The sequence below is a fragment of the Micropterus salmoides genome, unplaced genomic scaffold, assembly GCF_014851395.1.
Source record: "Micropterus salmoides isolate LMB-PRFRI ecotype aquatic unplaced genomic scaffold, ASM1485139v1 Ms_hic_scaffold_9, whole genome shotgun sequence".
Classification (NCBI taxonomy): domain Eukaryota; kingdom Metazoa; phylum Chordata; class Actinopteri; order Centrarchiformes; family Centrarchidae; genus Micropterus; species Micropterus salmoides.
This window is the reverse complement of record NW_024044681.1, coordinates 37,446,517-37,469,443: the sequence shown is the minus strand read 5'-3', so window position 1 is coordinate 37,469,443 and position 22,927 is coordinate 37,446,517. Positions and strand designations below refer to the sequence as shown.

General features: G+C 40.9%; 1 protein-coding gene across 2 annotated transcripts; it reads right to left on the bottom strand.

Annotated features, from left to right (window-relative positions):
• Positions 1–97: 97 nt before the first annotated feature.
• LOC119895917 (spindle and kinetochore-associated protein 2-like) lies at positions 98–22,673 on the bottom strand. Of its 2 annotated transcripts, none has more exons than XM_038709333.1 (7): positions 22,515–22,673; positions 19,201–19,296; positions 17,382–17,558; positions 5,103–5,177; positions 3,883–3,925; positions 1,831–1,960; positions 98–1,115 (listed from the first exon to the last, which is right to left on the bottom strand). In XM_038709333.1, exons 1-7 carry the CDS (start codon positions 22,545–22,547, stop codon positions 989–991), a joined length of 681 nt encoding a protein of 226 aa, XP_038565261.1. In that variant the 5' UTR covers positions 22,548–22,673; the 3' UTR covers positions 98–988. The 2 variants fall into 2 exon arrangements, with proteins under 2 accessions (XP_038565261.1, XP_038565262.1); XM_038709334.1 differs by having other exon boundaries at positions 19,204–19,296; positions 22,515–22,672.
• Between the last annotated feature and the right edge of the window lie 254 nt (positions 22,674–22,927).

Below are 22,927 nucleotides of genomic sequence, written 5' to 3'. Positions count from 1 at the left end.
TGCCCATAATTGACACTAGTATTGCTCATTTGGGTTTCATCTTGGTTTCCTTTGATTCAGAGTTCTATATAGTACAGGAATGTCAACATGACTCATATGCAGATGTACATAAAGACCTTTATTACAACTCAAATCATTTCACTTCGCTGTAGAGTTACTCAATATGTCAGCTGTGGGAGAAAAGGTCAATTCATAGAACATCCAGCTAGGCCTGCAGTGTGACGTGTATCAGTACTGCTACTATAAACATGTTTTTAAATTCCTCAGGAAATATCTGATTAAACAATAAGCCAAACAGACTTAATTTTTATCTGAGCAGATGTTTGACGTAACCGAGTTTTTGACAGTTCAGTACCCAGCCCTACATACACAACACTAAGGGTGCACATTTTCTAACGGCCCTTTCACATGTAAGAAAAATGAGCTGTCAAATGTTTTGTAAGTATGTACACAAAAGACCCACATGACGGAGAGTATGACTGACATTTGAGACGAGTCAGATCCGCAGTCCCTGACGTCAGTCCAGTCTGATCACGCAACTAGTTAAAGATTAACTTAAGACCCCTGAAAATCTTTGGACTTCTTGCTGCAGGGATGTACAGGTGTACTCCAGGAACCGGAGTCATGTGCTGTCAGAGCTGAAACAAGAATGAAACTTTCAACCAGAGGGAGGAGCTGGTTAGACCACTGTGAAGCTACTCTTTATATTCTTTATATCAGCACGTAGCTGTGTGGGACATCTTTTTGCTGAACAGTATCAAAAGCAAAAGCAGCAGAACATTGCCCTGTGAGTGAATAAAATAAATGCTGCATTTCAGCAAAGGGAACATTTCTCCTTAAACGTGTTTTGCTGTATTCATGCATGTTTCTGAATGACTCACACTAAAAAATCGTGCTCACTGTAAATGGGGCTGAAGAATGGCTCGCGAACACAAATCCAGTGACACCACGCACCCTATCAACAGTGTCCAGGTGTTAATCCACCACCTCACATCACAAGACGAACGTGGCCTTTCTTGTCCAGCTCCACTAAAGAGAGGTGCTGCAGGACCTTCAGCTTGGCTTCACTCACTTTCATCTTCAGCTGCTTCATCTTCTGTATGCTGAGGGAGCCACTGCAGAGGACAAGAGCAAACTGCCGGTTACACGCCTTCTTTCCTTCTGAGTAACTGATAATTCCAAGAGTATCTGAAGCACAGCACAGTGCAGCACAGTGTCCCATGTCATGTTGATAGTTATCAGTTTCTTTCTAAGCAAATCCGACATAAGCGTGTTTTATAAAAAACTGTATCAGTATTGTCAAAAGGTTTATATGTTCAATCTTCCCAGAACTAATAGACTTGTGTGAGTGGAGTGGATCAGCTGGTTTCTAAAACTGGTCTTCTATTGAAAGGGAGTTCCACTGTTTAAGAAGCATTATTTGAAAATTTGGAGCTAATGATGATTTTAGTACTCAAAGCTTCTATAGATTATTTCAACGATTCATCGATGCGTCGTTGAAGAAGTATTTTGCTTTTGCCAGGTGCTTTATGATCAGGTGCCGTCGTGCTGTTGCAGTAGCGTTAGGCCACATAAGTTATGTTTTACAGTGGACGGACAATAACATTACAGAGTTGTTGTTTTCTTTAGCTTGAAATAATCCCATACTTCGGACACTTTCTTCTTCGTCCCTCACCATTTTCTCTCTCCTCTTCCACTTTGCAAACAGCGGCATCATGTTCACACAGGCAAGGGCAATGTGCGACAGAAATAAATTTCTGTGGGAAACAGTGCGCTATATAGCTATATGGATTAAACGAAGCCTCGATGCAAAGAATTTGCGTTTCCCACCTGCTGTTCCTGCTGAAGTGCTGCTGCAGCTGCTTGTAGAACACGTTGAGGTCATCCAGCTTGATTTTGGAGAGTATACTGAGAGGGACCGCCTCCAGCATCGCTTCGCTCAGCTCCTCATACTCACAGCCTGTGGACACACAAACGTCAGCTCAGTCACCTGATGGAGGAATATGTATATGTATGAATGTAACTGCTGAAGTAAATAACAACTGATCTGAAAGAGGACAAAATGCCTCAAGGGTCAGTTCATAATTTCTCACTTCCTTCTAATGGTACTGCTTCATGACGATGTTTAGTTGTCTAGGTTTTGAGATATCCGTCTGATATTTGTGGTTAATGCAGTTAAATTTTAAACAACAAGCAAAATTTCCAGATGCTGTTCCCACGTACCTCTGAATAGTTCAGAGACAGCCACTTCTAAACCTGGACAAATAAAACTAAGTATCTGCATGATGGATGCCAACAGAGGGAAGTGAAAAACCTACCCTTTCACATGTATGTTGTACATTTTCAAAACACACAGTACTATTAATGTAGATGTTATATATTATGCTTTATTAACATATTCTGAATTGTTAATTCTGATTCATTTGTTAAACAAACTAACAATTAAACAATTAAATGTAAAGTTACTTTGTGTCAATTTTAGGATTTTTCAAGTACATGAAAAGTCAAAACAGCAGGCAAAAATCAAAGAGAGGTCCTGGTCCCAGTTGTTCAAAAGCAATCAAAATAATATAGAGTTTCGGCTATCGGATTGGATCAAATCTTGAGAATGGGTTGTTCTGATCAGATCACCTAATCCAAACCTTCAGTTTGTGCTGTTCAAAACATTTTAGTAGGACTGGGATCCATTTGATCCAAAACATCAGGATTATCCTGAACAGAAGCTGGATTTCAGGAACAACATTTTTATCATGTAGTAGCCTATATACATATTTATTTATGTTTTGCACTTGATTTGTTTAAACTTTACAGTCATGGTAGATAAAGTAGACATTACCTGTAAGCCATTCAGTACAGTAAAGTAAAAAAAATAAATAATCCCCCAAACAGCTGTCAATATCAAACCAAAATCACGTATATAATTTCAACGGTCACTTATCACTGCACATTAATTACAAAGATAGAATCATCCCTTATTGCACTGCGGTCCCTCATTCTGGGATCGCCTCCTAAAAGCTAAAAGCTGCTCTCTGAACTCTTTATTTTAACTACTGGACTATCAAATTATCTACAGAGTATCTGTGAACCATGTATAGTGGTTGTCGCTCTGACTGTTTAAAGAAATAAAAATAGAAGGAAATGTTTGTGATGTTTTATTGTGCATTTTCTGTCTCTTCAAATTAAAGCGAACCTACGCTGGCTGTTCTACCTGTTGGTCTTCATATCATTAACAGCCTACGTTGTGATATGTGGTCCCATTTAGAGCATGGTAAATCCAGAGATGGTAATCCTGAAAGTTTGTATCTGTATCAGGTTGATCCAATCCAATGTTGCTTTGAAAAACTGGCACAAAAGTAAGCAAAACATGGGATTTCCGAATCCAGATCATTCTGATCCAGATTAAGCTTTTTGAACAACTGGGCCCCGGAGGCAAAAACTTTAATCTCTTCAAGCCTCAGGGATTACACAGAGCTTAATAGTTTGTGCAAATATTTCTTAACTGATGGGTTAATAATTAATAAACTAGCTTTTTGTAATCTAAATAAACTACAGGCTACAGTTCTCAAATGTACTTTTGAAACAGCATTCTCAGATGTCACTGCTGTATTTCAGAATTGGTGTGATGATATATTTCTTTACTTCAATTGATCCGAAAAGATAGATTTTACAGGTCATTTTGTTTTTATTTGCTGGTTCCACAGTCTGTCAGTGAAGGAAACTAACAGTCTGAACAGTGTTGTGGAATTCAAAGGTTATTGGAGTCAAACATGATGTGAACTGTTTTAGAGCTACACGTCAGAGAGATATTTCACTCTGGACTAAAGTGTGGAGCAACCAACAGACAGACCAGCAGAGTAGAAGACTGGAAGGTAATAGACTCACTCAGTGTTTGCTGTTGGCCCGAAGCTGCTGCAGCAGGAAGCACCTAAAAGAAACATTTACCTGGTAATATATATATATATATATGTGTGTGTGTGTGCGTATACTGTACATAGATAGATCTCATTACTATAAAACCTGGTATTCAAATTATGTCTCAAATAATGGCTGAGGGCATTGTCAGCACAAACAAAATAATTTGTGTTAACAGTGAGACATCTTACTAGAACATAAAAAACTATACCATCTATTTCAATGTTTGTTTACAATAACTTCCTGATAGAAAACCCCTGCGTCTTGTAAATCACAATTTAATGGCAGCAAGAACCAAAATCTTTTCTTTTTTCATAATGATCGTTGTGTGAAAAAATGTATACATCTCAAATCATCTAAAAGCATGTTTCATATGTCATTAACAACAGCACTTTCACCAACATTAGGTTGAGACGACGCAAACGCTGTAGACATTTTTAGACAGCAGAGATTACAACTATAAATGATGGTAGAAAAGAGCTTTGGTGCATTTTATGAATATGAACAAACTAAGTCAAGATGATATAAATAACTACGCTGTAAAATTTCATGGGAGATGTTATTTCTGAGCTGTAGTTATTTCTGTGCTCACAAAGTAATGTTTAACGTGTTGTTAAAATCACAAAGGTACTCAGTTTCTAATAGTAAGCTGTAGGGATCCTTCTGCTTCATGTTTTTTAGAAAGACATGAAATAAATGCTGAGTGAGAGTTTGTACTGATTAACAGAAGCTACTGAATGTAGGCATATCTCAGCACGAAACTCCACCCTCAGCTGAGCTACCTCATCATCATAAACTTGCTCATCATGAGGTCATAAACATGTTGAGGTTCCTGGAACAGAGCATTCCAGCTCAGTGACCTTCCCTCAGTAAAACTAGGTAAGAAAATACCGTGAGGACGGTCTGCTGGTGTTCAGTAGTTTGAAGTAATTTTGCAGCTCCTATGGTTTCACTTCTAAACTCCTGACATGGCATTAACTAACAAACAGTAGCCTCACTAGCCTCTGATATGGTGTGCTTTACCATGCTATCAGAGCTCTGAAGCTCCCACTGAGGCAAACCAAAGATGTGAATCACAGTATGAGTCTGCCACCTACAACCCACTTAAGGCTTCTGTTGTGAAGCGGCCTGTTGTGAATAGCAACAGCAATGACTAGCAATTAACATAAAGGTGGTTGACTGCATCTTACCTCAGTCGTGGTCTCACGGACAGTGGAACCCAAGAGCTCTGCTGACTCCTGCACTGACTCTGTCAGTGGCTGAACCTGCAGGGTTTTAACAAAGACAAATGCAATGGTTGTACAACATTTGGCACCTGTTCACCAAAATTGCAAAACGCAAACTGCGAGACAGTTTCCTCTCATGTTAATTTGGACACATTTCCCAGTTCGTCCCATGAAGAAGCATGCGAAAGCTCTGTAGGATTTGTAAATGAATCTTGTAGTTGTGACCCAGAAAAATTTGTGAAAAGAAAATCTGCTACTATATGTGATTTGTGTGTGAGTAGTGCTTGCAAGTGGCTATGGTGAAACAGGCCCAACAGAGGCCCAACAGAGTTTAAGGTAATGATATACAGAAAGAAGAGCCGGTAAACAGCTTTGGGTTCAGCTGTACATGTTGCCGACCAGCTTGGCAACATAGACTGGAGCAATAGTTTCAGAGTGGTGAGTTATTAATCTGTAACAAAAGTATCTTTCATCCATAAAGTTTTAACTGAGCTCTGTCTCTACATCACAGTAACAACTTTATGTCCACTGACTGCCTGGAGGGTAGCTAGTGTTTGGAAGGGAGAGGTGTGTGCTGCAGCTCAGTGTTTTTCCACCGGCGTTTTTGAGGGCGTGTTGGAGTAGCCGCTTGGCGAGCGTTATATGAGGCGCATTTAGCTTTCATCCCTGTGACGTCACAGGGATGAAAGGGAAGCAGCTGGACTACAAACAAGCTGTTTTCAAGCAGCCCAGAGCAGAGTTTTATGTGGGAGATGGGAACTACAATCTAACAGCAGCCAAGCAGAGTTAAAGAGGACAAGACTAGATTGTGACTCATTTAAATCCTATTTGCTCACATCCTGTTGCCTATGGATGAACACTCACATTGTAAGTAGGTGACATGAAGTGAAGCTGAAATGTTAGGTAGACTGTCAGTCTGATCTTTACTTGATAGTACCTTATTACCCAACTGGAACACTGTGCTCCCAGAATGCACTTGTTGTTCCTAGAGTCTCCAAAAGTAGAATGGGAGCCAGAGCGTTCAGACTTTCCTCTTTGATAAAGCTTATAGTTAGGGCTGGCTCAGGTGAGTCCTGAACCATCCCTTAGTTATGCTGCTACAGGCCTAGTCTGCCTGAGAAATTCCCATGATGCACTGAGCTCCTCTCTCCTCCTCTCCCTCTCCAACTGTACGCATTCTTAACCTATTAATGCATGTTATTAACTCAACTTCTTCCCTTCCTAGTAGTCTTGTGATTTCTAGTCCGTCTTCTCTCTCCTATCACTTTCTGCAGGTGTTTTTGACTCGGGAGCTGTGGAGTCTGGATCTGTGGTTTTGGGCTTCCTGCTGCCCCCATGTTCCTGCTTGACCCCAACAACACTAAAGATATGTGGCAGGCCATCAAGAACATCACAGGCTAAAAAGCAGGAGCTCCCCAATCATGTGTGAGGCCATGGGTATGAGGCATTAAAGGTGTTCAGATGAACTGAACACCTTTAATGCTCGCTCTGATCTCCTTAACAGGGAGTCAGCTGTAAGTCTACTCCACATTCAGAGGACCGGCCACTGTCAGTATCTACAGCAGATGTGAGAAGAGTCCTGCTGAGAGTGAATATGAGTAAATCAGCTGGGCCCGATAACATCCCTGGCCGTGTACAGAAAATCTAAGACAATCAGCTAGTAGATTACTGGGGGTGGGGAATGTTAATTAGAGCCCAAGCACGAAACATGCGAGGTCCCTATTGAAACTGAAGGAATTATATATATTTTTTTTTCTGCAAAGTAAGCTCATCTTTGGCGGCCTAAACATGCTCGAAAACTCACCAAACTTTGCACACATGTCAGAAGTGGTGAAAAATTACGTATTTTATGGGTCCTGCACAGCGGCGTGGGAAAATGGCTGGCTAGCACCACCTACAAAATTGGAAAAATATTTGCTTTTTGGCCACATTCAACCTACGTGCACAAAATTTTGGGGGGAAATGTATCATATCAAGACACACCAGTGTTTCCTACAGATTGACAGCGTAACTGGGCAGTCGACTGTCACAGGTTTTATGCCGAATTGCATGCCTGCCAAGAATTATATGAAAATGCTTTAAAGTTCTGCTTTTAAACGCTATACTATTCTTTGTGGGGTTCATCAATAGTGATAAATGATAAGTATATATTTTATGAACATTAAGAATCGTTAATATATTATTAAACTTAGTAGAAGTACCATTTCTTGAGATTCAGCAAAAACATGTGGCGCTAACCACGTTCAAACAGCAAAGTGTCCTAAAAGGACCTTAAGAAGTGAATTGCATAATTCGGCTAAACAGATATGTAGGCTACCTACCGAAATTTGCATCCACCTCTTTTCTCAGTATAACAGAGCGTTACCTCCCGCAAGGTGTCACGTCACTAGACCTCGTGGGAGCAAGGCCTGATCATTGTTATAAACTCACAGTAAGCTTGTAATAGTCACCTACTCTGCCTTCAGGTACAGCTTTTAATGTGTTGGTGAACATGCTTTGTGTGTGTATTGGTATTTCCTTGACGTGTAAAAAAGCGACTGTATATCAGAAGCCTGTGGTGTAATCAGGGATTGCTATAAGGACTTTCCTTTATGTTCTTTTTTCTTCATTATTTATTTTTTTTTTTTTGCCACCGGATAGGTTTTAAAAAGGATAGTGGGAAGTGACATTTGGGGGGGAACTCTGGAGTGCAACAGATGAAGCAGTTGGCGTTTAGTGTGCTCTGCGTGATGTTTGCCAGATGGACTCGACAAAAGGAACATAAAAACTCTTGTTGCTGGATTATATGCTTGGACTTTTCTGGACTATTGCGTTATCCCATCGGCTAAACAGACTGTGTCAAGGTTGCGTAAGTTAACTGTGGAGTATTGGTGACTGCGGCTGCTCGCCACGCTTCACCTGGTATCTTTTGGGAGTTTTTTTTCTTCTTCTTCGTACCGCAGAGGACATCTGGTTCAATTAGGACAATTTAAATTATTTGAATGAACATTTGAACTGCTGGGACACTGGGGGTTTTGAAGGGTGAATTGAATGTATGTGGGGAAATGGTGATAATGTCTGTAATGTTTGTTTGTTTGTTTGTTTGTGTCGGAGTGCGGCCGAGCCTCCAGCGACTAATATCTGTGAGTGTTGCCCGCCGTGGTATAAACTGGTATATCTCTAAATACACACTGTGAAACGCATCAGATGGACTTTTTCCATTAATGTACAATTTTTTTAAGTGTGTATAGGTGCAGGTTAATTGCTTATCTGGTTTATGTAGGGGTGGTTTAACGACAGTAAGCAGGCCGCTGATTGTAATCTCCTCAGCAGGTATCAGATCCGCCCGTTACCATATATTTTGCATATGTACTTTTCCCTTGCTGTTTTAGTGTAAGGCGAATTGTTACAAGCTCACGCAGTCTACCGGAGGTAGATTTTATTTTAGGTATATTTTTATTCCCCTATCTATCAAGTTGGTGAAAATCAGCCAGTTATCTCGAACACACCTGTTTTCAGGATGGGTCTCCGACATTGACAGCATTGTGTTGGACAGATTTGTGCAGCAAATCAGGAAGTTGTTATAACTTCAGTGTATATGCTCACATCTTCACCAAATTTGAAATGAACAATAACCGTCCTGAACACATCCATATGGCAGCATTCACTCAAAAGCATAGCACCGCAACCTGGCAACAAGAAATGACACGTTTTACGCTATGATGGACTACTCTTAGCAGGTTGGCCATGTCAACTTACAAAACTGAGAACACGTTGACGATGCCATGTGGTAAAACTTGAGTTTTCGGTTAATGACGTGGAGGTGGCGTGGCGTTTCACATTTCGCTGTGACACAGGATGTTGTTGTGACTTGACTGTACATGATTAAATTTGTACCAAATTTTACAAATTTAATAAGAGTCCCGCCCTATCTCTTTGCTTAACGTGGACAGTAAAATTTTGGCCAAAATGATCGCTCACCGACTTGAAACTGTCCTTCCAACTATAATCTCACATAAAAAAAAAAAAATCGACAATCCTCCTTTAATATTCGACGTCTGTATAACATCATTTATAGCCCCTCTCTAGCCAGTGAACTGGAAGTGGTTATATCTTTAGATGCCGAAAAGGCTTTTGATCGAGTGGAGTGGGACTATTTATTTCATACCCTTGAGAGATTTGGCGGGTGGCGGTGCATAGATAAGATGCTTGCCTTTGGTGTGGGAGACCTGGGTTCAATTCCCCCTGTGAGACATCCACCATTGTGTCCCTGAGCAAGACACTTAACCCCTAGTTGCTCCAGAGGTGTGCGACCTCTGACATGTATAGCAATTGTAAGTTGCTTTGGATAAAAGCGTCAGCTAAATGAATAAAATGTAAAAAAAAATGTAATGATCAGTATGCATACAGTAAAGGCAATGAGTTACCTTATGACTGAAATCTATACATTTTCTTGTTATTTATGACCATTTGATAAACAAAATATATCCACAACCTGAATGAGTAAAAAGGTATAAAAGTAAAGTAATATGTTAGTATAATAATATATTTACAGGTTACACCTGATTTGGATAATATGCCTACAGAAAGTTTAGTAGTTGAGATTCAGCTTTTTTCACAAATGGAATGTCTGATATTAGCCTACACCACTGTGGTTAAGGTTTGATTAGTGCTAATGTTTGTGTATTCATTTAATTTCAGATAATAGTACAGGCTATTATAGCATACTATTAGTAGCCTAATATTAATTCCAGTTGGACAACAGCTGTTACATTTTGTGGGTTGTTTTCAGTCAGTTATAGTGCAAGAAAAATGCTCTACAAGGTGGTTAGTCTCATTTGTTTATGCAAAGTACTAACTTGTCAAAAAAGTTTTAAAAAGTTTGATGTAGTGCCTCAGCCTTTTTTAATGTCCGGCCCACTCTAGGCTGTGATTGGTTGGTTCACGAAAAGTGACACACAGCTGCATGAACAGCACCCGATCTCCCTGTGGAGATTAGCAGCCAGGAGAGCACGGGAACAGGTGAGCGTCACGTAGTGCCCAGGGAACCTGATATGGAGAGGGCAGAGAAGAGGACTGGGGCCTTTATGCCGAAGAGTAAAATGTAAAAGTGACAGTCCCGTTGAATACCAGCACATTCAAGCATTATCGGCTTTTATATTGTGAGAAATAACAGGAAGTCATCGCTCCCAGTAGCGCGAGCTTCATAGTGGAGCGTTCAGGCACAGTCAAACCAACACAACAGCTGATTTATAAATCCATCGCCAGCTGCATGTGTAAAAAAAACCCCAAAGAACAAACAATAAACAAATAGAAAACAGTGCTGTGGATGAGAGGTGAGAGGAGAGGTGACTGCTGGAAGTCAAGATGTCATATTTAAGTTTATGTTCTTTCATTTCTGATCATTTTGGCTCTGGTGATTTTCCTTTGGCGCTCGCTAAAACCTCTTTGGATGGCACCAAAAATTCTCTATGCAGGAAAAACCCTGCTTTGGTCAAAGATGATAGGGAGAATATATTTGTCTTCAATATGTACAGTGGGTACGGAAAGTATTCAGACCCCTTTAAATTTTTCACTTTGTTTCATTGCAGCCATTTTCCAAAAATCAAAAAAGTTCTTTTTATTTCTCAGTAATGTACACTCAGCACCCCATCTTGACAGAAAAAAACAGAAATGTAGAAATTTTTGCAAGTTTATTAAAAAAGAAAAACTGAAATATCACATGGTCATAAGTATTCAGACCCTTTGCTCAGTATTTAGTAGAAGCACCCTTTTGATCTAATATAGCCATGAGTCGTTTTGGGAAAGATGCAACAAGTTTTTCACATCTGGATTTGGGTATCTTCTGCCATTCCTCCTTGCAGATCCTCTCCAGTTCTGTCAGGTTGGATGGTAAACGTTGGTGGACAGCCATTTTCAGGTCTCTCCAGAGATGCTCAATTGGGTTTAAGTCAGGGCTCTGGCTGGGCCATTCAAGAACAGCCACGGAGTTGTTGTGAAGCCACTCCTTCGTTATTTTAGCGGTGTGCTTAGGGTCATTGTCTTGTTGGAAGGTAAACCTTCGGCCCAGTCTGAGGTCCAGAGCACTCTGGAAAAGGTTTTCGGATATCCCTGTACTTGGCCACATTCATCTTTCCCTCGATTGCAACCAGTCGTCCTGTCCCTGCAGCTGAAAAACACCCCCACAGCATGATGCTGCCACCACCATGCTTCACTGTTGAGACTGTATTGGACAGTTGATGAGCAGTGCCTGGTGTTCTCCACACATACCGCTTAGAATTAAGGCCAAAAAGTTCTATCTTGGTCTCATCAGACCAGAGGATCTTATTTATCACCATCTTGGAGTCCTTCAGGTGTTTTTTAGCAAACTCCATGCGGGCTTTCATGTGTCTTGCACTGAGGAGAGGCTTCCGTCGGGCCACTCTGCCATAAAGCCCCGACTGGTGGATTGCTGCAGTGATGGTTGACTTACTACAACTTTCTCCCATCTCCCGACTGCATCGCTGGAGCTCAGCCACAGTGACCTTTGGGTTCTTCTTTACCTCTCTCACCAAGGCTCTTCTCCCCCGATAGCTCAGTTTGGCCGGACGGCCAGCTCTAGGAAGGGTTCTGGTCGTCCCAAACGTCTTCCATTTGAGGATTATGGAGGCCACTGTGCTCTTAGGAACCTTAAGTGCAGCAAAAATTTTTTTGGAACCTTGGCCAGATCTGTGCCTTGCCACAATTCTGTCTCTGAGCTCTTCAGGCAGTTCCTTTGACCTCATGATTCTCATTTGCTCTGACATGCACTGTGAGCTGTAAGGTCTTATATAGACAGGTGTGTGGCTTTCCTAATCAAGTCCAATCAGTATAATCAAACACAGCTGGACTCAAATGAAGGTGTAGAACCATCTCAAGGATGATCAGAAGAAATAGACAGCACCTGAGTTAAATATGAGTGTCACGGCAAAAGGTCTGAATACTTATGACATTTCTGTTTTTTTTCTGTCAAGATGGGGTGCTGAGTGTACATTACTGAGAAATAAAATGAACTTTTTTGATTTTTGGAAAATGGCTGCAATGAAACAAAGAGTGAAAAATTTAAAGGGGTCTGAATACTTTCCGTACCCACTGTATAAGCATACTATTATGCAGTTTAAAATTCTCCATCGTTTGCACTGGACCAAAGTCAGACTATTATGGCTCTCCCCCAATATGGACCCTATCTGTGATTGCTGCAAGTTGCACCAAGCTACACTAATGCATAAGTTGCCCTAAGTTGTCAAATTTTTGGCAGCTAATATTTGATGTGCTTTCCAAGACAACTGGTGAGCCCTTACAACTATCACCTTCCCTTGCTTTATTCGGTGTGGCAACACAAATTCTGATCAGGTGGAAGGACTGCAAACCCCCATCATTAGCACAATAGATTAGGGACATGTTGAGAATGACAGCTTTAGTACTGCATTTATCTCTCTGTTAGATTCCATTGGCTTCTCTCAGAGTGTTCATGAACCGACTCACTGTTTTAACCACACCCTCGACCTTGTTTTGGTGTATGGTATTGAAATTGAACATTTAGTGGTGTTCCCACAGAATCCCTCTTTATCCGACCACTGTTTGATAACTTTTGAGTTTGTATTGCTGAACTACTCGCCACTGGGCAAAAATTTCTATACAAGATGTCTGTCTGATAGTGCCATAGCTAAATTTAAGGATGCGATTCCATCAGCTCTAAATACATTATCTAGTCACAAAGTAACGGAGGACTCCTATGCTAATTTCAGTCCCTCCCAAATCGATCATCTTGTTGATAGTGCTGCAGGCTCGCTGCGAATGACACTCGACTCTGTAGCCCCTCTAAAAAAGAAAATACTAAAACAAAGACGGTTAGCTCCATGGTATAATACTGAAACTCGCAAATTAAAGCAAATATCACAGAAACTTGAGAGGAATTGGCGTTCTACCAAAGTGGAAAATTCTCGTTTAATTTGGCAAGATAGTCTTAAAACTTATAGGAAGGCCCTCCGTAATGCCAGAGCAGCCTACTACTCGTCATTAATAGAGGAAAATAGGAACAACCCAAAGTTTCTTTTCAGCACTGTAGCCAGGCTGACAGAGAGTCACAGCTCTATTGAGCCAAGTATTCCCATAGCTCTCAGTAGTTACGATTTCATGAGCTTCTTTAATGATAAAATTCTAGCTATTAGAGACAAAATTCACCAAGACCTGCCCTCAACTGGCACCGACTTATCTCTTAACTCAGGAACCTTAGAAACAGCTGTAGAACCAGATACATGTTTAGACTGTTTTGCTTCCCTCAATCTTTACCAACTAACTTCAATAATTTCTTCATCTAAACCATCAACCTGCCTCTTAGACCCCATCCCGACTAGGCTGCTTAAAGATGTTCTACCCTTAGTCAGCACCTCTATACTAGATATGATCAATCTATCTTTATCAACAGGCTATGTACCACAGTACTTTAAAGTAGCTGTAATTAAACCTCTTCTGAAAAAGCCCAAACTTGATCCGGATGTTTTAGCCAACTATAGACCTATATCTAACCTTCCATTTCTCTCTAAGGTTCTGGAGAAAGCAGTTGCTAAACAGCTGTGTGACTTTCTACAGAGCAATAGTTTATTTGAGGATTTTCAGTCAGGATTTAGAGCTCATCATAGCACAGAGACAGCACTGGTGAAAATTACTAATGACCTCCTTATTGCATCAGACAAAGGACTTGTCTCTGTACTGGTTTTCATTTGGCATTAAAGGAACCGCTCTAAGCTGGTTTAAGTCCTATTTATCAGATCGATTTCAGTTTGTACATGTTAACGATGAGTCCTCCATGCACGCCAAAGTTACTCATGGAGTTCCTCAAGGATCTGTCCTTGGACCAATCCTCTTCACTTTATATATGCTTCCTTTAGGCAATATTATCAGGAAACATTCCATAAGCTTTCATTGTTATGCAGATGATACTCAGTTATATCTATCGATCAAGCCAGATGAAACTCATCAGTTAGCTAAACTTCAAATGTGCCTTCAGGATGTTAAAACCTGGATGACCTCTAATTTTCTCATGTTAAACTCAGATAAAACTGAAGTTATTACTCTGGGGCCTAAGCACCTCCGTGACGCATTATCTAAAGATATAGTTTCCCTGGATGGCATCGCCTTGGCCTCCAGCACCACTGTGAGGAATCTTGGAGTTATCTTTGATCAGGACATGTCGTTTAAGTCTCACATTAAGCAAATTTCAAGGACCGCCTTTTTTCACCTACGTAATATTGCGAAAATCAGGAACATCCTGTCTAAAAATGATGCAGAAAAACTAGTCCATGCATTTGTTACTTCTAGGCTGGATTACTGCAATTCCTTATTATCAGGCTGCTCGAAAAAGTCCATTAAGACTCTTCAGCTGATCCAGAATGCTGCAGCACGTGTTCTGACAGGAACCAGGAAAAGAGATCACATTTCTCCTGTTTTAGCTTCTCTGCATTGGCTTCCAGTAAAATCCAGAATAGAATTTAAAATCATTCTTCTTACCTACAAAGCTCTTAATGGTCAGGCACCATCTTATCTTAAAGAGCTCATAGTACCTTACTACCCCACCAGAGCACTGCGCTCCCAGAATGCAGGGTTACTTGTGGTTCCTAGAGTCTCCAAAAGTAGACTAGGAGCCAGAGCGTTCAGCTATCAAGCTCCTCTCCTGTGGAACCAGGTTCCAGTTTGGGTTCAGGAGGCACACACCATCTCCACATTTGAGAGTAGGCTTAAGACTTTCCTCTTTGATAAAGCTTATAGTTAGGGCTGGCTCAGGTAGTCCTGAACCATCCCTTAGTTATGCTGCTATAGGCCTAGACTGCCGGGGGATTTCCCATGATGCACTGAGCTCCTCTCTCCTCTACTTTCTCTCCCTCTGTATGCAACCTTATCCCATTATTGCATGTTACTAACACAACTTCTCCCCTTTCTGGTAGTCTTGTGCTTTCTCGTCCCTCTCCTCTCTCCTCCTATCACTTCCTGCAGGTTTTCTGGCTCTGGAGCTGTGGAGTCTGGAGCTGTGGCTGCGGGTCACCTGCTGCCCCCGTGTTCCTGCTCGACACCCTCTGCTGCAACGACTATTTTTGCTAGTCTTATTGTTATTATTGTTATTATAATCATTAACATTATGATGGTTACCATTAACACTATTATAAATATCTGTACCATTTTTCATTTAGTCTATAGCAACATTACCTTCACTGTGTGTACCTCTGTGTGTATATTGTGTAGGCTGCCTCCCTCCCCTCTCTCTCTCCTTACATCTCTCTCTCCTTACATCTCTCTCTCTCTCTCTCTCTCACCCCAACCGGTCGAGGCAGATGGCCGCCCACCCTGAGCCATGGTTCTGCTCGAGGTTTCTGCCTCTTAAAAGGAAGTTTTTCCTTGCCTCTGTCGCCTAGTGCTTGCTCTTGGTGGGAACTGTTGGGCTTCTGTAAATAACATCACAGAGTACGGTCTAGACCTGCTCTTTTATGAAAAGCGCTGTGAGATAACTGTTGTTGTGATTTGGCGCTATATAAATAAAATTGAATTGTATTTTATTAAATTAGAGAAAAGTTCACGTTAATATGGCAACCTTTCCTTGGTCTCCTCGACGCTTTGGCCCCTGATAACTTTGTGGCTGAGTGAAGACTTTAGTATGTATGACTAGGAGTGCTGGACGTGAAGTTATTGTACAACTTGTTGATATCTACATGTCATATCTACATGGCAATATTCAGTTAGCCATTAACACCTTCGTGCAGCGTCACGTGCGAGGGCCCACCCAACGCTGCTTGCAGCTTTGATTTTTATTGATCTTGATATCATTATTGAGACTGCTTAATGATCCGAGTCTTTATCGACACCACTATCCATCCTTTACCATTATTTGGGGACTGTTATTTGGAAAGACCAGACCCAACAGGCATGAGGCAGGCCTGCACTGTGTGAGGAAAATATTCAGTGTGTGATATCATTGTGATATATTGAGATGACATATCACTTGCTATAAATAAATAAATAAATAATTCATAGAATTAGAATTTAATATTTTAAATACAACTAAATGTTGTCTCTAAAGCAGCAACATTAATGTAGCAACATCACTATATAAAGTCAATATCTGACATCACAATATGTTTAGAAAGAATGAAGAAGTCTGCATCTGTCCTTCTTCCTCCTCCTCTCTGCTGTTTTTCACTGCAGGTAACGTTATCTGGTCGAAGGAGGAGCAGCTGGTTTGACTCAGAAAGCAGCTGAGTTTACAACAATGTGCCAAATTTTAAGACTACAGACTAGTCTGAGCTCCAGACAGACAGCTTTCTATTTAGCTTGTTTTAACATTTTACTAATGCCAAGCTAACGTTAGCTGTGCTTGTATAAATCAAACAGGATGAGGGACTGGACGAAGCAGTTTAAATTAACCCTTTCTACATGTTTAACCTACACACAGGTGTATTGGTAAAGTAATGTCTTGTTACTCACCGGGTCCTAGATCAGGGTATCAATCCCCATCCCTATTTATTACTGACATTTTCAAAATCTCACTGTCTCAGGAGAGGTGGGAACCAGCCACAATCGTCCCTGTACCTAAAACGTCTGCAGTATCCGGCCACACCCCCTCCACTCTAGTGCTCAACATTGGAGCCTCCCAGGGCTGTGTGCTCTGCCCGCTCCTGTTCACGCTGTACATCTACCACTGCAACCCGAGACATGGAGAGAAATCTATTCGACTAGATTTCAAAACAACGATGAGACTTCATATCTGGAGGAAATCCACAATGTTGCAGTGGTGTACAGAGAACAACCTACTGCCCAACGTCAGCAAATCAAGGAGCTAAAGACACACACTCCTTTCTACATCAGTGGAGCAGGTGAACAGTTTCAAGTTCCTGGAAAACAGCATCACAGAAAACCTGACATGGACATCTCACATCTCCACACTGGTGAAGAAAGTTCAGAAACAACTGTATTTCTTAAGATAACTTAACAAGGCTAAATTCCTGTGCCAAGTTCTTGTCAGCTTTTACAGATGAGAGAAAGCATCCTGACTGGAAACATCACTAACTAGCATGGGATGTGACAAGCTCTACCGGATATCTGGGGCTTAGACAAAAAGGGGTTTCTTATTTACGCTTTCAACTCTGACAGGAATCATGTCCATCGGAAGTCAACACACTGGCGAACACTCCTCTGTAAACAGTATGAGCACATAAGGTGATGTTTCAGTAGTGAGCATGCTGCTTGTGTGGGTACCTCCACATCAGTAGTCTGTTGGAAGTGTTGGATCAGGTCCATGACACTGCTGAGGTTGTTTGTGATGGAATCCATAGACTCTTTCTGTGCAGCGGCGATCTCCTTCACCTGAGAGCACAACGCTGTGTGTTTGGCCTTGATGGCCCTCAGGTTCTCCAGCATCACCGCCGGGTTCTCCTGCAGGCACAGTGTCAGTCAGTCACTGTTCAAACATCTAGCCTCAGCTGCTTTTTGGCACGTTTCACCTGGTATATTGTTAACCGTTATGTACAGCAAAACAGGACTGTGGGTGACAAACCAAGTCCTTATAGGTCTGAACTAAAGACAAGGTATAAATGGGATTTCCAATATTCATAATAATGAAGAGAATTTAAATTGACACTACAAAATTAAACACAGGTATTATTATTCACTGGTTAAACTTTAAAGGATCCATGGATAACGCGTTGCAAGGACTGATTATTAACAAGGGAAGCTTTAAGACATTAGTTTCTGTTTATGATCACAGAGTACAGTCTAGACCTGCTCTTTTATGAAGAGCGCTGTGAGAGAACTGTTGCAAGCACCTTGCATGGCAGCCTCAAGAGTGGGTTAGGGTTAGGGTTAGGGTTAGGGTCTTGTTTTGCAGTATGTTTCTTTATGTATTGAAACATTTGCAAGAAGTACCTACAGGAGATACATGGGGTAACGTGGGGTAAACAATAAAAAAATAAATAAAGGATTTATTATTTTAACTGATTGTAATTAGGGCTGTACATAACGATAATTTTTTTCGATTAGTCAATTAATTTTGTGTATTCTAAAGAAAAAAAAATTATCCAAAATAAATATCAAAAACATGTCTAATCAATAAATCAGTATTTTATTCAATCATCCAGATGAAACACATTAGAATAATGACAATAGCAGCCCATCTTAAAAGGAATCAAATTTGTTGTGATAATAACAATAACAGCTCATACGTGGCTGTTAAATAAACAGAAAATATGAAACGGCCGAACGTTAGAAGACACACAGTGTAACGTGATGTTACCATGACAGCAGCGGGGCTTTTAACATGGAGGCCATGAAGAAATATATTTTAACGGACTACGTGTCCTCGTGCTGATAATGTACCATGCTTGTGTGGAGACAGAAAGTAAACAGAATTTGCGGTTTTGCCGTCTCAACTCAGGGTAATCATCCATCCAGTTAACTCTGGGAAGTTAGTCTATCTATTTTCTTAACAACACTTTCAGTGTCGGAGACGGATACGTTAAAGTTGAATACAGCTGGGTTGTCGAGGTTGACATGCTGTACATAGCTGCTATTGATTACACCCCCCTTCTCCCCGCCTCATGTGCACGGCGCCACAGGTACAGAGCAATTCTGTGGGAAACACTGTACTGTGCATTTACAGATGTTTCTGATTGTTTCTCTTAAAGCTAATAAGCCTATTTCTTTCATGCCAGCATTTAACTGACTTCCTGCAACGTAACCCCGGCCCCTGGCGATCAGATCATCAATCAGTGATCTCAAGTAGCCATGATCAGACAATATGAAAATAGAGACGATCACCCAACCCTATTTCATAAGTGAATTTTGTATTACATGTGTTTCAAAACCTGAATGACAAAACCTGGCAGCATGTGCCTCTATGAACTGTGTTTATATGGAAAGCTATCAGCCAGTGACAGTCAAATACATTTTGTCCATCCAATCATTTATATGTTGTGTCATGTAGACACCAAATAGCGGTGTCTACAGGACACAAGAATAGTGGTGTTGGCTTTAGTTGTGTGAAAATATTGATAATTAACAGCTGTGGGAGTTCAGTTACCACCTCGGTGGGACATCTATTCTCTGCAGCATTGTTGATGAAGTCCAGCTTTAGCCGCTTCTCGATGTATTCCAGGTCTGCCTCTGACTTGAGGAACTGTAACAACACCCAGCTTTACAATTAGATAGTACACTGGCATACAGTATATACCCTGCTTCCTTCTGCTCATAAGTAGGGCTGTTCTGATAATAGTGCTGCTAAATGACGAAGTTCTCAATTGTTAAAAGTTGTCTAAATACAAGCTGTACAAGAACAATAACAAAAACTGGTGATTATTACTAAAATCAGGAACCATCTGATCAAAGAATCTGTAAACAGGATTACAAATCACAAATATCCAGAATACCCAGAAATGCAGTTTCTGTATGCAAAATGAACTTCAAATGACAACATGAATGCCATCCTTGATGAAACCTACAGGTTCTTTGTCCCGAGGCTGTTAAAGAATATATGATAAAATAGCAGATAGATTTGTTGTTCTAGGTTAAAGCCAGTTAAAGATGACCTAAGAGGGTAACATACATGAAGTAGGGGGAAGAGAAAAACATAAAAGGGACCAAAAGATGTTAGCCTTCAGATTTGGTGTTGGCTTTGACGTGTACACATGTTGGCACTGTATCTCCTCGGCCGGGCTTAATAAACCATGCTATGTTAAGTCTTCATCAGTCTCCGAAACTTCATCACAGTTGAACCTGGCTCACAATAATTCTTCAACAGTGTCTACTGTTCTGATGTGCCAAACAGAATTTCAAAATCACACAATATGCAATGGGTAGGGCATATTCAGTCCGAGGGTACAAAGAGCTGGGTTTTAATGCAGGCAAGGGTGAAAGGTCTAGATAGAAACTTGACTCGGTACAGTCTAGAATCGTAGAGCAGTCAGTGCAGCTGGTCTCTGCAGTTTTCAGATGCTTTGACAATACTATTGCACTGCTAGCTGTCTGATACAGTAGTGCAATGAAGTCAGAGCACCTGCCAACAGCTGATTTTCACCCTCATTTGCATAAAGTTTAACATTTTTAACTTTTGACCCCTTTCTTCTTCAACTCTTTAGATCACATACAAGGAATCCTGCAATGCTTTGCAGTGTTTCCCATTAATTAATGAGACCATGGCGTCAGTCTGTGTTCCACCATAGTTTCCAAATTAACCGAAAATATTTTTACACATCTCATAACAACATTACAGACCTCTAACACTGTTTTGCGGGTGCTGGTGTAAACTCACACACTCACACACTTTGGCATCCAACTCAAGGCAAGCACTTTTCTTTTGAGGTAACTACGGTACGTCTGTTTCTGTCACTCGTTTATGAGAAGGTGATTTAAGTAGCCGCACCTAAATTTGGAGTGCACACGTGTTGAAGCCTTTATGGTAAATCCACTGTAATGGACCAGTATGAGCTAACAGGCAGGTTAGAGACTTTATCCTGATCCTTTATTAGTTGAGATTCAGCTGTTTCACTAATAAAACCATTTTCTGATATTAGTCTACACCACTATTAGTGTTGATGTTTGTATATTTATTATAATTTCAGATAATAGCACAGGCTACTATAGCTTATTAGTAGCAGACAGTAGTTTCATTTTTGTGGGTTGTTTTCAGTCATTAAATTATTGTGCAAGAAAAATGCTCTACATGGTGGTTAGTCTCATTTGTTTATGCAAATTAACTTGCTGTAGTGCCTCAACCTTTTTTTAATGTCCCACCTCCTCCTGTGATTGGTCAGTTCATGAAATGTGACTGTGATGAGCAACTACTGCACATGGCTGCATGAAAGTATCCCGATCTCCCCTGCGGAGATTAGCAGGCAGGAGAGAACGGTCCAGGTGAGCTGATCTGGAGAGGGCAGAGGAAAGTCCCAGTGCTGGTACGCCAAAGAGTAAAATGTAAACGTGACAGTACCGGTGAATACCGGCACACTTGAAGCACAAACAGCTTTTATATTGTGAGAAATAACAGGAAGAGCTTCGTGCAGAGCGTTCAGGCACAGTCTAACCAACAGCAGCTAGTTTCTAAATCTAGCTCCTGCTGCATGTGTAAAATACAGCCGCTGTGGATGAGGGGAGAGGTGACTGCTGGAGGTCAAGACGTCGTATTTAAGTTTATGTTCTGTTTGCTCAACAGTTGCTTGAGAAATGGCTATTAAAACACATTCAGACAAAAATTTCTCTATGCAGGAAAAACCCTGAATAAGATTCACAGAAGGTATAAAACATATTTCATGTTTCCATAAAAACAACAACAACAACAATAAAATGTTATTATATATTATTTGGAAATTACTTATTCTATTCTTTGATTTAGGGTTACTGGAAAAACATTAAATAAATGTTGACTTTTGTTTCATCACCATTTATAGCTCTACAAGGGGTTCATATCAAAAAGGTAGAACTAGAACACAACATTGTTTACAAGAGTGCAAAATTCTTCATAGATAGTCTCTTAATTTTACACAAAATTAAGGCATTTAACTTTAAAATGTACAATATCTTCTTCCAGGTGGGGAGAAGTCTCCTGAAGAATCCTGTGGGAAACACTGCTTTGTGTTCCATAGAAAATGAATGGGGCGGCCGTCTAGTCTTGCTGCTTTCAATGGGTCTTTTTGTAAAAGTCCACACTACTGTACAGTATACTAATCATCGTACTGTGACAGCAGCAAGTATGCAAAAATACTGACATTCTGCAACTTAGGAATATTACTGCCAATTAAACTTCACTGCTGGGAGAATACTTTGTCACTTTTCTACGACCCTGCTTACAATCAGTGTGTAGTGTGGACCTTTGACATGACAACTGAGATGCTGTTGAAAGCTCCGGAAAAAACAGTAGATAGCCCTTGAGTTAAGATTAATACAGCGTGTTTTGGTTTTATAGAGCCGTTTATAGGCTGATAACTCAGGTCAGGTGAAGCTCATGCCTGCGATCTTGGCGATGAGCAGCTGAGCGTGTTGTTGTTTATGGTCAAACGGAACAGCAGCTAAAAGCTAACTTATGGACCTTGAAGTCAGTGACGTTAGAAAGCATCTGTCTGAAGTGGCCCTACGCTGGGAGCAATGGCCTTTGTTGGAGATTAAAACAGGTTGGAGCAGAGCTGCAGGAAGCCAGCTTGCTGACTGGAGCTGAATGGAGCGCAGGAGTTTGAATCGCTCATTAACAAAAAGAGAAACCATGCCGCTCTTCCTGACATAGGCAGCTCGAATGAATACATCGGTAATTAATTAGCTGCTGGTTGTCTCTGGAATCGTCCAACAATAAGAGCAATTTCAGAAAGTCACTACTACAGAAAATTCATAAATTTACACTGTGCTTACCATCGCTTCAAGCTTTTCAACTGTTGTCTCCATGTTGAATAGTTTTCAGTCGGACGCGGGCTCTGCGATTGGCCTGCTGTCACGAATCGAGGAAGCCGATTGGGCAGCTGTGTGAGAAGAGCGTCTGTGCGCCACTCGCGACACTACTACAGACTTCTGTTGGAATCGGGGAATGCGGAAGTGACGCGTGGGGCATCTTCATCTTCTTCTTCTTCTTCTTTTGATTTGATTGGCGGTGATTGGCAGCCAGCATTTAGGAGCATTACCGCCACCTACCGGACTGGAGTGTGGAACAGATTATGTGCAGACTAACATAAAAAACAAATAAACAAATAGAACAAAAAACAAACAAACAAACAAAATTAAATAAATAAAAATTGAAACCCACCCAGTTTTCTTCCCAGACCAACATG

Excerpts from the sequence above, each read along its gene's own strand:
- LOC119895917 (XM_038709333.1), bottom strand. The coding sequence starts at position 22,547 with ATGGAGACAACAGTTGAAAAGCTTGAAGCGATG. Across the intron at positions 3,926-5,102 it reads TCCGTGAGACCACGACTGAG|GTGCTTCCTGCTGCAGCAGC; the intron begins GTAAGATGCAGT and ends TGTTTCTTTTAG. Across the intron at positions 1,116-1,830 it reads CACTTCAGCAGGAACAGCAG|TGGCTCCCTCAGCATACAGA; the intron begins GTGGGAAACGCA and ends TGTCCTCTGCAG.